This window comes from Hyla sarda, chromosome 9 (genome assembly GCF_029499605.1).
Source record: "Hyla sarda isolate aHylSar1 chromosome 9, aHylSar1.hap1, whole genome shotgun sequence".
Classification (NCBI taxonomy): domain Eukaryota; kingdom Metazoa; phylum Chordata; class Amphibia; order Anura; family Hylidae; genus Hyla; species Hyla sarda.
The window spans coordinates 33,854,403-33,868,143 of NC_079197.1; the positions used below are offsets into that span (position 1 = coordinate 33,854,403).

The window sequence follows — 13,741 nt, forward strand, 5'->3', positions numbered from 1 at the left end:
TCACTCGTATGTTGTGCATGCATCTCACTATACTCATTATCCTTTTTTTTAACAAATTGCCATATGTAGAGAATGTTCTTATTGGAAGTATGGACTCATTGCTGATTGATATATTTCATATGTGTTCCCTAGAGTTAGTCTGAATAGCAAATTTTCGCAACACCCACAATGCAATTTTTTTTATTGGTGCCCAAATTTTCCTCTAAACATACAAAAAGTGAGCACTCAAACAACAAATTGGGGTTACTCAACATCCAAGATCGGCGACAGTACTGCATTACTGCCTGCAGTGCTCTTGGTAATAGTGAGCATGGGTTGGTAAAACTGAAAAATATATATACTTATCTAGATTGCTGCATGGACTAAACAAACCTCCATAGCTGAACACAGGGACTCAATAATGTCCCTAATCAAGGTTTGGGGTGTCCAGATCATGCAATCTCCACCCTGGTCTAAGCATTCAGTTTTTGGGTGTAGTCCACAATATATACTACATACAACTGACCAAGCGTCTGTTTATGGTAAGAGTCCAGATACATTTTCATTGTTTTAGATATATGTACTATGTTTTATGTATTTTTTTTATTTTCTTCTTGAAGCTGTGGCTATTGAGTTTTGTTTAATTGTGGTCATCGTCAAGAGATGCATCTGTACAGAGGTTTTAGGAATCTTGCATTGGAGTTGTTCTTTGATCCAGATGGTGAAACTTTATGGACCCCTACTGAAGTAACAATATGATACATGGATGCTGTCTATTACTTGTAACTGATATGTCAGTTTCCATTTTGATACAGCAGGAAAAGCTCCCCCCTCCTCGACCTCCTCCACCAAGGATCCAGCGCAACACTGTGCCCGTGAGTAGAGTTTGCGAGTCTGTACTATCACTTACCACTTTGCCTGACTCGCTCTCTATAGCTCTAATAAAGTTTGTTCCTTGGGTCTGTCATATACTGAAAGAGCAAAAATGACATCCAAAAACAATAAATAATAAAATAAAAACCTCTGTGAATTGCAGAGCATTGAAACTTGCATTTCTCCGAACTTTGTATCTCTTTGACCTGTGTATTCGCTTCAATAGAACCGATCCTCAGTGCTAGGTACCATCCCTTCAAGGGCTATTTTCAGGAACTTCTAAAGGGATATAAAGAATGTTCAGCCTTGGGACAAAGCAGTCAGCCATATTTTAGGCTATTGGTCTTCAGTTTAAGGCTCTTATGATGGTCATACATAATAGATTAATTCACTGGTATCAATAGATAGATTAGTTAGGTCTCCCAAATAATTAACTATAAAGGGAACCTTAAAACTTAACTTTTAAAGTACAAAAATGGTATCAAAAGGGTATATAATGATCAAAAATGTAAAAACATTACAAATGATCGCCTTTAGTATAGCACAAATTCACACCGACAATATCACCACTCAAGGTAGGGATCCGTTACTGTTGCGTGAAATCTGATTCCATCAGTGCCGCACATACAGTGCTATGTGCACTGTAAGACAACAAGGAGACCGAGCTTCGCCAAAGGTCCCTAAAGATATGAGCTATTGAAATGCCTTGGACCCTATGGAGCCATCAGATGGGAAGCACCAACCTCAAATGGCCAGAATTCGATCACACCGCTAAGAAAAATAAGCTAAGTGTAAACCCCAATACATAGAGACGCTATCTCTGCTTTCTATGTAATTCTACAATGGACTGGATATTATAAGATAATCTGCAATACTAATCAACATCTAGAAAGAAGCGGATAGTGTAAATGGACATGAATGTTTTACAGTAAAGAACTGCTATACATAGAGATGAGTTCTAGTCACTAACCAGCTATCACCTGTCTGAATGCTACACTAACAGCGTATACCACCTAGCATGAATGGAATGTAAATAATGGAGTAACGCTATCATTTGTGCATATGGTGTGAACACGAATGTTCGGATGTTTAAGTGTGATGCGTTTAAGTATGTGTTTAGGTAGGATGTGACACTGAAAGTTTAAACGGATCATCAGTGTGAACTGAATAGAGTCTGAGTGTATCTATAAGCACTACTATAATAACAATAAAAACGCACTGTTACTATAAATGCATTGTCAGTGCGAATTTTATGTAAAATCTGTAAATAGAAGTATCGATATCAAGTTATAATGCAATTTAAAAGGCATCACCACTAAACAAAGACACTATAAGTGCTAAGTTATTAATTCCCAAGTGAAGGACTGGTATGCTGGATACGATACTGAGGCAGTGTAGGCTATATAGTGTGTAAACTAAGTAATACCCATATCTATGAACAGAGTGTGAAGTGTGCTGTATAATGTGATACGATTGGAGATTAAATCTTGTGCTATGGTGACTGAAAATTGCAAATACACTGTCAGTGTGAATCTAATGCAGAGGTCGCAAATGGAAACATACGGACTTTTGATAAACAAAAAACGCAACTAAAATGCACCAATAATCTAAACATTCTATGAGTGTAAACCAATGCAGAGTATGTGAATATCTACATTAATATCAACAATTATACTAACATAAAAAATGCAAAAACGTACCTACACCGAATTGTAAATGCAACACTAACGAAAAATCTGTGTGTATTGCATTACTCCACTCTCCAATAACGAACGCATTACAAGTGCAATAAAACTAAACTGAAAACGCACCTATAAACGATAAGTGAGTGCGCATTGCATGATAAGTACCTATTTCTTGTTGAGTTTAACCTGGATGAATATGATGGGTTATTAATAACACCTAATGGATATGTTTGAGTGGCTCATATTATCCATATTGTATACTGCCAGGACAACTTACTGTACAAAATAGAAAACGTGCGGACCAGTTGGATATTAGGACTATACAACAACTCTCAACACTGTGTGATGTATAACCAGAGATAGTGATTTATCATATGACTCTATTTCATACTATATTACATAAAGGAATATTGGCTGATATGTGCTGAGGGCCAGGATCCTATGAATAGGATTGCAATATATATATATATATATATATATATATATATATATATATGTATATATATATAATACGGCTTGTAAAGTGGTGGGAATCAGATTTTCATGCAACAGCAACGGATCCCTACCTTGAGTGGTGATATTGTCGGTATGAATTTGTGCTATCCTGATGGCGATCATTTGTAATGTTTTTTTTATTTTTGATAATTATATACCCTTTTGATAAAATTTTTGTACATTTTTATATGTGCACAAGTTAAATTTTAAGGTTCCCTTTATAGTCACTGTTTTTCAGTTCGTACACAATAGATAATCATCAGCCAAATGATCTAATTTCAGGGGGATCGGCTCACCTAGTAATCTGTATAGGGCTTCCCAACTCTACCCCCGGTGACAGATGTTGGGGGGGGGGGGGAGGAGTGGCTAGCTGGATTTCAGCTTGCCTTATCCTTTTTTTTTTTTGTTATGAATGGAGTTGAGCCTTGACAAGAAGAGTCTGGCAGTGGCTTACTTCTCTGTCTACAGTCCTCACAGGAGCAGTTGATGTTGGCTGTAGACTCTTAGCTGACTGGTAAGTTAAGCCTTAGACCTGTGGTTTCCCAACAGCTGAAGAGCCACAAGTTGGAAAACACTTTCCTGGGCATCAGTCTAAACTTAAAGGGGTTATCCAGGAATCAAAAAACAGGCCTAATTTCTTTCAAAGACCACTTCCTGCAATGGACCTGAGCTGCAGAACCACACCCAACCTGGAGACATACAGGGAGCGGTCTTTCAACGAAATTATCTCTTTCGATTTCTGGATGACCGATTTAAGTTAAAAGGCTGATGAATGTATAAGTAAAGTTTGTATGCATGTGCATTTAACCACTGGATCTGCTGTTTTATTTAATGGAAGTAGGATAATTCTTACATACAGTAGATGAGTAAAAAGCTAAAGGTTAATTTTTAATGAATGTCAGAATTATAATGCAGATTAAATAGGACTTCAGTTTTTTTTTCTTTAAGGGTCAGATATGAAGAAATAGTTTAAGTGAAGGGTAGTCTAATAGTCTAACAGGGCAAGCGAAGCCACTTCCTGAGCATAGGGCAGCACAAGGGAAGTCTTGTAGCTGAGTATTACAGGAATCGATAATAAATGTCATTGGCAGGTCAGACAAATAGCGTAAAGGGCATTTTATGGGTGAGATCTGACTTCTAGGGGGTCATATGGAGTGAAGTGATTTATGTAATGCATCTAAATGTTAATTTTAGGTTAATTTAAAGGCAATGAATAAATTAAACCAGTCTAGTCATAATTGCAGCAATAAAGGTCTATGGCATGCCAGAGTGCCATGACCAACCCTCCATTGTCAACAGTATTGCCTTATCCAGACTCCTGTCTTGATAGTCATAGTCATTAGCCTAGGTGCACTGTTCACACCATAACAGAGCTCTGTACAGTGTGGCAAGATAGAATGCTTCCGGTTGTTTTGGGAACAAGTCTACCATCACCAGAATACCTTAAAGGAGTAGTCCCATGTAGAAAAATGTATCCCCTATTCAAAGTATCATCGTGTATCACCAGCTCTTCCATAGAGATGCATTGAGTGTGCGTGCCAACCCCGCCCCGTGCATGAGGAAAGCCATAGCGCCATTAAGGAGATCCGAAGGATAGGGGCTAAGTGTCTGATTGTAGGGGGGAAGGTCTCTTTGCCTCCTTTTATTGGTATGTATATCCTATTTCTATTCCTTAAAATAATTTTCCTTAAAATAGAAGGTATGCTAGGATATGCCATAACTCATCATAGGAGGTCCAACCGATGGGGCTGTCATTCTTTAGAATGAAGAAGCTGCTGGACTCGCAAAGTGCACCAGCCGCTTTAACACGTTCTCCGCACGTGAGATCTGTAACTTGATACTAAATATATCTCTATGGCCATGTGACGGATGGCTTACTGGTGATATTTAAAAGGAGCAAATGCAAGTTTTTGTGTAGGCGTTTGGATTTTTTATTTTTTGTAAAATCATTTTTGCTCGAAATCCTTTATCTCAAATTCACAAAAGGTTAAACCTGGGCACTTACTGCTAACAATGCATGTTCTGCTACTCTTGTAGTGTAGCAAGCCTCTACTGCATGGTTTCTTATGTATTTATCCTATGATTTATGAAACCTGGTGAAGGAAAAGTGAAATTTTGGGTAAAATGTTGTGGATGCCTAGCTGATCTGTAAAAAGGTAATCTTACTATACATTGGGTTGTGACTATATACCTGTTTTTTTTTTTTTTTTTTTACATAACTGATTTAATCCCAAAATAGCACTGCTTCTGACTGTACAAAGTCTATCTCTGCAAGAATCTGTAGATGATACTATACTTTGAAACAAGACCAAGTGACATTGTCTATTCATTGTTTAATGGCTGTGTTTGGTCCTTCAAACCCAATGTATTCTCCCCAGTGAAACATCTCACATGCTACAGTACATAGAAAACTCTTCATCTAAGGCAGTGTATTCCAACCAGGATGCAATATTTTCTACAATAACTTAGATCAGTGTTTCCCAACCAGGGTGCCTCAAGCTGTTGCAAAACTACAACTCCGAACATTCCTGGACAGCCAAAGGCTGATCTAAGGTATTGCCCAAAATGTTGCAGTACCTACTCTATTTGTTAAAGTCAAACTGTGTTGTTTAAGTGTTCCCTTTATTTTTTTTTGAGCAAAGCATATTACTTTCATGCGTGCCACTTACCTAAATATTTTTGTACACAACGTACACCCCTGTCCACTTTTGGCAGGTGCACATAAGACAAGGTGCTTCCATGGGTAATATTGTATAGCACAAAAATTGCAAAGATATTATAACCTCTAAGTAGCTTTTAACCTCTTAGAGTTGTGCAAAACCATAAACACAACTCTATCTATCCTGTGGAAAAAGGTATCCAACGGGGGCGCTTCTGCACAGGAGGGGTATATTTGTTCTCAGCGCTGAGATGAAGTATCCATAAACCAGTATGCAAACCATAAGAAAGAGATCTTCATCCAGTTAGGTGCTGTGATCTTCACGTGGATTAAATCCTCACTTGAAGCCAGATCTTAATTCCACCTTTTTTTGTCAATGATATCAACAGTAAAAAAATGTAATCACTTATTTGTATTTTGTCACACACACACACACACACACACACACACACACACACTATTGTCTTTTTCTTAGTGCTTTAGTCTTTTTCTGACGGTTCAGTTCTATGGTTCCTTTGCTCTACAAGTTGGCAGATGCTTCACTGATTCCTACTCTTGGCATTGATTTGTTCATTTGTCATTCCTTTGAGATATAACACATGGTTGGCATCTAATGTACCTAGCAACGGACTTATATTAAAATATTGGATTTTATCTGTTGGCTCTGGAATGTCTCATATGTATTGTTATGGTCTGCCTTAAAAATGTAAAGCCTTCCTGATGTCTTTCTGAGCATTTTGTACATCCGTTCTTATTGACCCTGGGGTTTTCTAATAAAATATGAGCTATGCAACCTACAAGTTATTCATGGATTTGTAGGCACAGAAGGTGTTAAATGTAAAACAAAAATAGAGAAAGAGAAACATGGCGGCACACCCACCATTTGTATTTTGATCTACTTTCTTCTCAGTATAATTTCAAAAACTAACAGATTGTTAGTATACATTTTGATCAAAAAGTACAAGCCCACTCGCCACGTCAATGCCTCCTAGTCAGAGTGGGTCCCTAATCTAACACTGGCGTATCATCGGGCGGCGACCACACCCTCCGCGACACCAGTCCCACGAAGGTGTTAAAACTACAAAATTTGTGCTAAAGGACAACTCTGGAAAAATTTAGGGGATATCAACTTTTAATTACTTCTTAGGAACATGAATGATTAAAGGGGTACTCCGCCCCTAGACATCTTATCCCCTATCCAAAGGATAGGGGATAAGATGTCAGATTGCCGGGGTCCCGCTGCTGGGGACCCCGGGGATCGCTGCTGCAGCCCCCCGCTATCATTACTGCGCAGAGTGAGATCGCTGTGCACGTAATGACGGGCAATACAGGGGCCGGAGCATCGATACGTCAAAGCTCCGCCCCTCGTGACGTCAAGGCCCGCCCCCGTCAATACAAGTCTATGGGAACGGGGCGTGGCGGTCGTCATGCCCCCTGCCATAGACTTGCATTAAGGGGACGGGCCGTGATGTCATGAGGGGCGGAGCCATGACATCACGCTGCTCCGGCCCCTGTATCACCCGTCATTATGCACAGAGCGAACTCGCTCTGTGCAGTAATGATGGTGGGGTGCCGCAGCGGCGATCCCCGGGGTCCCCAGCAGCGGGACCGCGGCGATCTAACATCTTATCCCCTATCCTTTGGATAGGGGATAAGATGCCAGGGGCGGAGTACCCCTTTAAGCCATTTTGCTAGTGGGGCTTCTTTGGAGTATACCGCATAGTGGGAGTTGAGAGGGAAAGAGCCTGAGAAAGCCTGAGCTGTGTACCTGCAAGCTGAAGATGTTCCACATTGCTCCCAAATGGTAAATCAAGGCTTCCCTCTCATCTTTGCTCACCCATTAAGCTCAGGGTAGCTGTACCTTGTAAATAGCAGTGAATCTACTGCTTTATGTTCACAGTGCTGCAGTGTTACCCCCTCTATCCTTTTAGCAAGTCAGCAGCAACCATAGCAATTCAACAACGAAGGTGTCACCACTCAGGAGGGTTAATGTAACAATTCCATGCAGGTTTATAAAAAAAAAAAAAAATTTAAATGGCAGGTACACTTTAAGGAGGAGTTGTCAGGTCTTCTATTAAAGATAGATTAGAGGGAGATATGAAGTGCAGAACCATTTTCAGTCAAAGGAATTTTTAAAGTGTTACTATCATTACTAAAAATGAAATCAGATGGGCTGAGAACCTACCTGGCATTCAAGCTCGCTTCTGTGGTGTATTTCTTGAGATTGATGAGGGTCTACTGAGACCCCAACCGATCAAAACTTTTAACTTCTGACAATGTTCCTGCAACATGTCGATTTGTTTATTTATTCTTTTAAATAATGATAGTAACACTTTAAATAGACGCTGTCATTTGAGCTCACTTTGCATAGATCAATTGTGCAAGAGAATACAAGAAACGTTGTAATATATGTTATTACTCACAACTCCTTTTTTCTCTCCTGTTTTCACACTTTTTCAGTCCCTCCTACTGCTGCTGTTCAAATCTTCTTCTCTGAAAATCAGCTCTGCTTTGTCATGTGTCTGCAAGACAAGCAATGTCTGGGGGGGGGGGGGGAGCACTACCTACCAGCTCTGGGAGAACTGCGAATTACAGCTAAAGCCTGCAGAACAAAAATATGCTGAAAAATGCCATAAACAAATCATATAATGGCCAGAAATAGTGCTGCTCCTCATGTATACACAGGGCAGCTTCTCCTGAAATATTTTGTAAAATGAAAGGTATGCCATAAGCGGAACAGATCAGATTTTACCATATATAAAGCGTAGCAATGCATTATATATGGATTTCCCTTACCATGCCCGGGAGATGTTCCTGCTGGCAAGGGTGAAGATATGAAGTTTCAGAAGTGTCCCCCACCGGCCTGTGAGTAACCCCTCTTGGCAGGAGCCATCCTCTTCTAGTCCCCTCTGCTCAGGCTGTAATCACACCCCCAGCATGATTGACAGCCCAGGCACAGCCCGCATCATTGTTCTGCTCCAGAAGGGGCGTGATTACAACCGTAGAAAACGGGACTAGGAGAGCATTGCTTCCACCCAGGGGACTACTTACGAGCCAGTGGGGACACCTTTCAAACTTCATATCTTCATCATTGCTGCCGGCAGGATTTTACCGTATAGAACGTGTTGCCATGCCTTATATATAGTGAAATATAGTGACATGTTCCCTTTAAGCCTTGTTGTACAATAATTTTCATAAATAAAATTTCTTAACTACACATATTTGGTAATTGCAACTTCCTAATATCTTTGATAATACATTTGTTAGCTGTGATACTTTTCTATTGTGTATAACCGATCTCATCATTCACTATACAAGCACCTGTAAGGGGTAAAAGAGAGTAGAGATCAGATCATTCATTGCGTCTACATTAGATTTGAAGAATTCAACACTCACATCCCAGGATGCAGAAAACATGTCACAGAGGCCTTAAGAAAACTGAGTTAACCAGAAAAATAAGCCATAATAGTAGTTTCTTTAATGAGTATAGGACAAACCCCATTGGCTGTTCTCTTCATTAATGACTCACAATAATTAATCATTTTCTCATCTTCTCTTCTGTGTAACGCTTCAACTGCTTCAATTCTGCTGAGTATGAATTAGTTTAATTGTTCCCACTAATCCAGAAGTTTTTTTTTTTTTTTTAAATAAACCACTGACACAATGTATGCAGGTTTCTTAAAGAGAACCCGCACTTTTTTAAAACGTGTACTTTTTTTTTTTTTATAATTTTTTTTATTTCTGCTCTCAGAACATTTAAAATAATAAGCTAAATGTTCCAATTTCTGTACACTATGCATACTAGAACATATAGTTTTACACCAGCAGAAACATAGTTATACACCATCAGCATAGAATCCATTCCTGGTAGGATTGATAGTGCAAATTGACTGCTTTCTAGAGCAATAAGACAGCTACTTTAGATTGTCTTAATAAATTCTGGAGTGTGAGATTTTGGATTAATAGTTTAGTGACATAGTTTGCTCATGTAGTCCCTCTCCCTCCAAGTTCTCTTTCCCAACACAAAATATAGGCCTTAAAGAGAACTGGTCATGTCCTCGTGGTCTCACATACCATCCTCCGGACTTAACAGATCAGGAGAACAGCATTTAAGTCTTAGCTTTCTGCAGTGCTACAGATAAATAGCCCGAAAAGTAATTTTAAGTGCTACTGGTTGTGACTGTTTTCCAGGCACAGGGGAGGGCACATTGTGGCTTCCAGTCATGCTAACCATGCTGCCTCCCACCTAGACCATGTAAATGTCAGCTTGAGCAAATGGAGAATAATCGCAACTAAGTCTGGTGGGAGGGGGTGGAATGTTCTTAACTGGAACGCTGTTCTCCCAATTCGTCAGCTCCTGGGTACCTGACAGATTGTACCTGTAGTTTCAGGTAAATTTTCAGTATAAGCTGTCACGTGTACATGAGAAGTAGCAATATTTGTTGCCATTTTGTAACTTCTGTATGGCATTTTGCACCAGAGTATTGCTCCGCAGTCTACATATCAAATTTTCAGCTGTCCGTGAGCTAGAGAGTGGAGTCTAACCTCCATAATGTCTCACACACATTGCACACACACACACAGAAGAGATCCTGCTCTATTGTCTCTTTATACTAACCTAAGAAGCAGCATGAACAACATTATGGAGCTGTGCTTAGCAGTTTAAGCTGGGAGTCAAACATGGGGTTGAAATCTAATAACTGTAACCTTGTGTAGTCTCTGTTTCCTTCTGCCTGTATCTATTTCCCCCCCTCCTTCTCCCCCTTATAATTTGATCTCTTAGAAAGCTACTAGGCCTTCTTGTAAAGGCAAGATGTGTTTTTGAAGTAAATGGAAGTTTATGGTGGGGAGCAGAAAAAGAGCGCAATGAGAGGAGAAAACGAAAGCTTTTTCTGTGACGAGATATACAATGCTCGAAAAAATAAAGGGAACGCTTAAGCAACACAATGTAACTCCAAGTCAATGACACTTCTGTGAATTCACACTGTCCACTCAGGAAGCAACACTGATTGACAATCAATGTCACATGCTGTTGTGCAAATGGAACAGACAACAGGTGGAAATTATAGGCAATTAGCAAGACACTCCCAATAAAGGAGTGGTTCTGTAGGTGGGGACCACAGACCACTTCTCAGTTCCTATGCTTCCTGGCTGATGTTTTGGTCACTTTTGAATGCTGGCGGTGCTTTCACTCTAGTTGTAGCATGAGACAGAGTCTACAACCCACACAAGTGGCTCAGGTAGTGCAGCTCATCCAGGATGGCACTTCAATGTGACCTGTGGCAAAAAGGTTTGCTTTGTCCTTCAGCAAAGTGTCCAGAGCATGGAGGCGCTACCAGGAGACAGGCCAGTACATCAGGAGATGTGAAGGTGGCCGTAGGATGGCTCACAACCCAGCAGCAGGACCACTAACTCTGCCTTTGTGCAAGGAAAAGCACTGCCAGAGCCCTGCAAAATGACCTCCAGTAGGCCACAAATGTGCATGTGTCCACTCAAATGATCAGAAACAGACTCCATGAGGGTGGTATGAGGGCCCAACATCCACAGGTGGGGGTTGTGCTTACAGCCCAACACCGTGCAGGACATTTGGCATTTGCCAGAGAACACCAAGACTGGCAAATTCGCCACTGGCGCCCTGTGCTCTTCACAGATGAAAGCAGGTTCACACTGAGCACATGTGACAGACATGACAGAGTCTGGAGACACTGTGGAGAACGTTCTGCTGTCTGCAACATCCTCCAGCTTGACCAGTTTGGCGGTGGGTCAGTAATGGGGTGGGGTGGCATTTCTTTGGGGGGCCGCACAGCCCTCCATGTGCTTGCCAGATTTAGCCTGACTGCCATTAGGTACCAAAATTAGATCCTCAGACCCCTTGTGAGACCATATGCTGGTGCGGTTGACCCTGGGTTCCTCCTAATGCAAGACAATGCTAGACCTCATGTGGCAGAAGTGTGTCAACAGTTCTTGCAAGATTAAGGAATTGATGCTTTGGACTGGCCTGCCTGTTCCCCAGACCTGAATCCTATTGAGCACATCCGGGACATCATGTCTCACTCCATCCACCAATGCCACGTTGCACCACAGACTGTCCAGGAGTCGGCAGATGCTCATCAGGGGCATGCCCAGGTGGTCATCAGGAGATCATATGGGCATGTGGAGGCAACACACTACTGAGCCCCATTTTGACTTGTTTTAAGGACATTACATCAAAGTTAGATCAGCCTGTAGTGTGGTTTTCCACTTTGATTTTGAGTGTGACTCCATATCCAGACCTCCATGGGTTGATAAATTTGATTTCCATTGATAATTTTTGTGTGATTTTGTTGTCCGCACATTCAACTATGTAAAGACGAAAGTATTTCATACGATTAGTTCATTCATTCAGATCTAGGATGTCTTATCTTATTTTTTTTTTGAGCAGTGTTGCAATTTTTCTTACATCCCCCTGTACTATTGAGTTATGCAGGGCAGGGCCTATTTAAACCACTCATTTGTTCTGAAGTCCCTTCACATGGATAGTACAAACAATATTGCTCTACATGTCTTTCACCTCTTCCATGTTTCATCTTACAGTCCTTTTCACTTATATTCTTAAACCCTTTATCTCTTACTTTCCTTATGGTATATCATGAGATTCTAATTTTACTATTAAACATTTAAACACTTGTTCTATATATGTCCATTCCATGGCACTTTTCATATTCTGTATGCTGCGATTGTGGATTCTTGTACTTTTGTATTTTAAGTAAATAAGAACAACAAAAGTGTAGAAAATAAAGGGGTTAATGCTGTGGATAACACTTAGTGGGTGGGGTGAATGATAATTTTGGCGTAGATCCAGAGTCTAGTCTTAAGAGGTTTCTCAACAATGTCCAGCAGATAGTTCTGGGGTAATAATATGCAAAAACATCTGAATAAATTCCAGGTGCGGGTGCAAAACCCCTCTGTAGTGCACCTTCCCTTTAAAACTTCACTTTTATTGTATTGTCCCTTAAAATTCACATATTGGTGAGGAAAAAATGGTTAAAAACCCATCAGCTTTGCCACACTCTCTTATTTATATAATTGGACTTCCAACTTAAAGTCTATTATTGCCCTGTGCCTGCAGTGCTACAGGGCCACATGGATGAGGATATTGCTGTTATTAAAACCGTGATAACCTGCCTCCCCTACATGTTTCGTGACATCAGTCAAGTCATCAGGGGTGTCTGAGGCATAATGAGTGCGGGGCCCATTATTTAAACTTATATAGACCATGAAAACTCCTCCTACCATCCAATACTCCAACCGTTTTCCCCCTTGATCATTGGTGAATCCACTTCTCCAATTGGATTCAGCAATCTAAAAGGTCAGTGCTTACCTCACTAACACGTCGGTGTCCCATCTTGGCGTGTTTCCTGTTTGTCCGTGCAACAGCGTTATTCTGATGCTGCGCTTCCTGGAGCATCACCTGATCCCAGTCATGTGACTTAAGCCGTGACGTGCTGTAACATAATTGAATCATCTTATCATGTGATCTCTTTAACATATTATTGGTCAGATTACTTTCTCAAAACAACTATACGTCCTGCATCCTCACTCCTCCTCCAGCTCGCACATGCGCGAGAACTTCAATGGAAAAGGAGTAAACAGAGACATGTCACTGTTTCTATCTGTTCACTCCAATGGAATCATTCATGTTAATAGTATTGAATTGTTACCATTATAATGTTTTATTATTTATATATCACTAGTTTTAATTACATATATTTCTAGTTAAAATCCACTGGTTATGTGTGTCAATATAGTATGGTCTGATTAGTAGGTGTTGTTAAAGGGTACCTCTCATCAAAGAAACTTTTGATATATTTTAGATTAATGAATGTTGAAGAATTTTCCAATAGCATGTTAATGTAAAATATGCTTCTTTCTATTGTATTTTTCCCGATCAGTCCTGGCAGCAAGCATTTCTGACTCATGCTGGAGTCCTAAATACTTAGAGCTGCCAGCCTGCTTTGTTCACAGCCAAACAGGCTGTGAACAAAGCAGGCTGGCAGCTCTGAGTGTTCTC

The 13,741-nt window shown here is 40.4% G+C and overlaps 1 protein-coding gene across 7 annotated transcripts in view; it reads left to right on the top strand.

Moving 5' to 3' along the window:
• The window catches only part of DENND1A (DENN domain containing 1A), an 810,600-nt gene that overhangs the window by 764,279 nt on the left and 32,580 nt on the right, over positions 1-13,741 (top strand). For 4 of the 7 annotated variants that reach the window (XM_056541257.1, XM_056541259.1, XM_056541262.1 and 1 more), the window contains one exon: positions 795-854. The exons of the other annotated variants lie outside the window; for them this stretch is intronic. In XM_056541257.1, the coding sequence (XP_056397232.1) occupies positions 795-854 (60 nt within the window). The remainder of the gene's footprint in view (positions 1-794; positions 855-13,741) is intronic. 7 annotated transcript variants of the gene reach the window in all.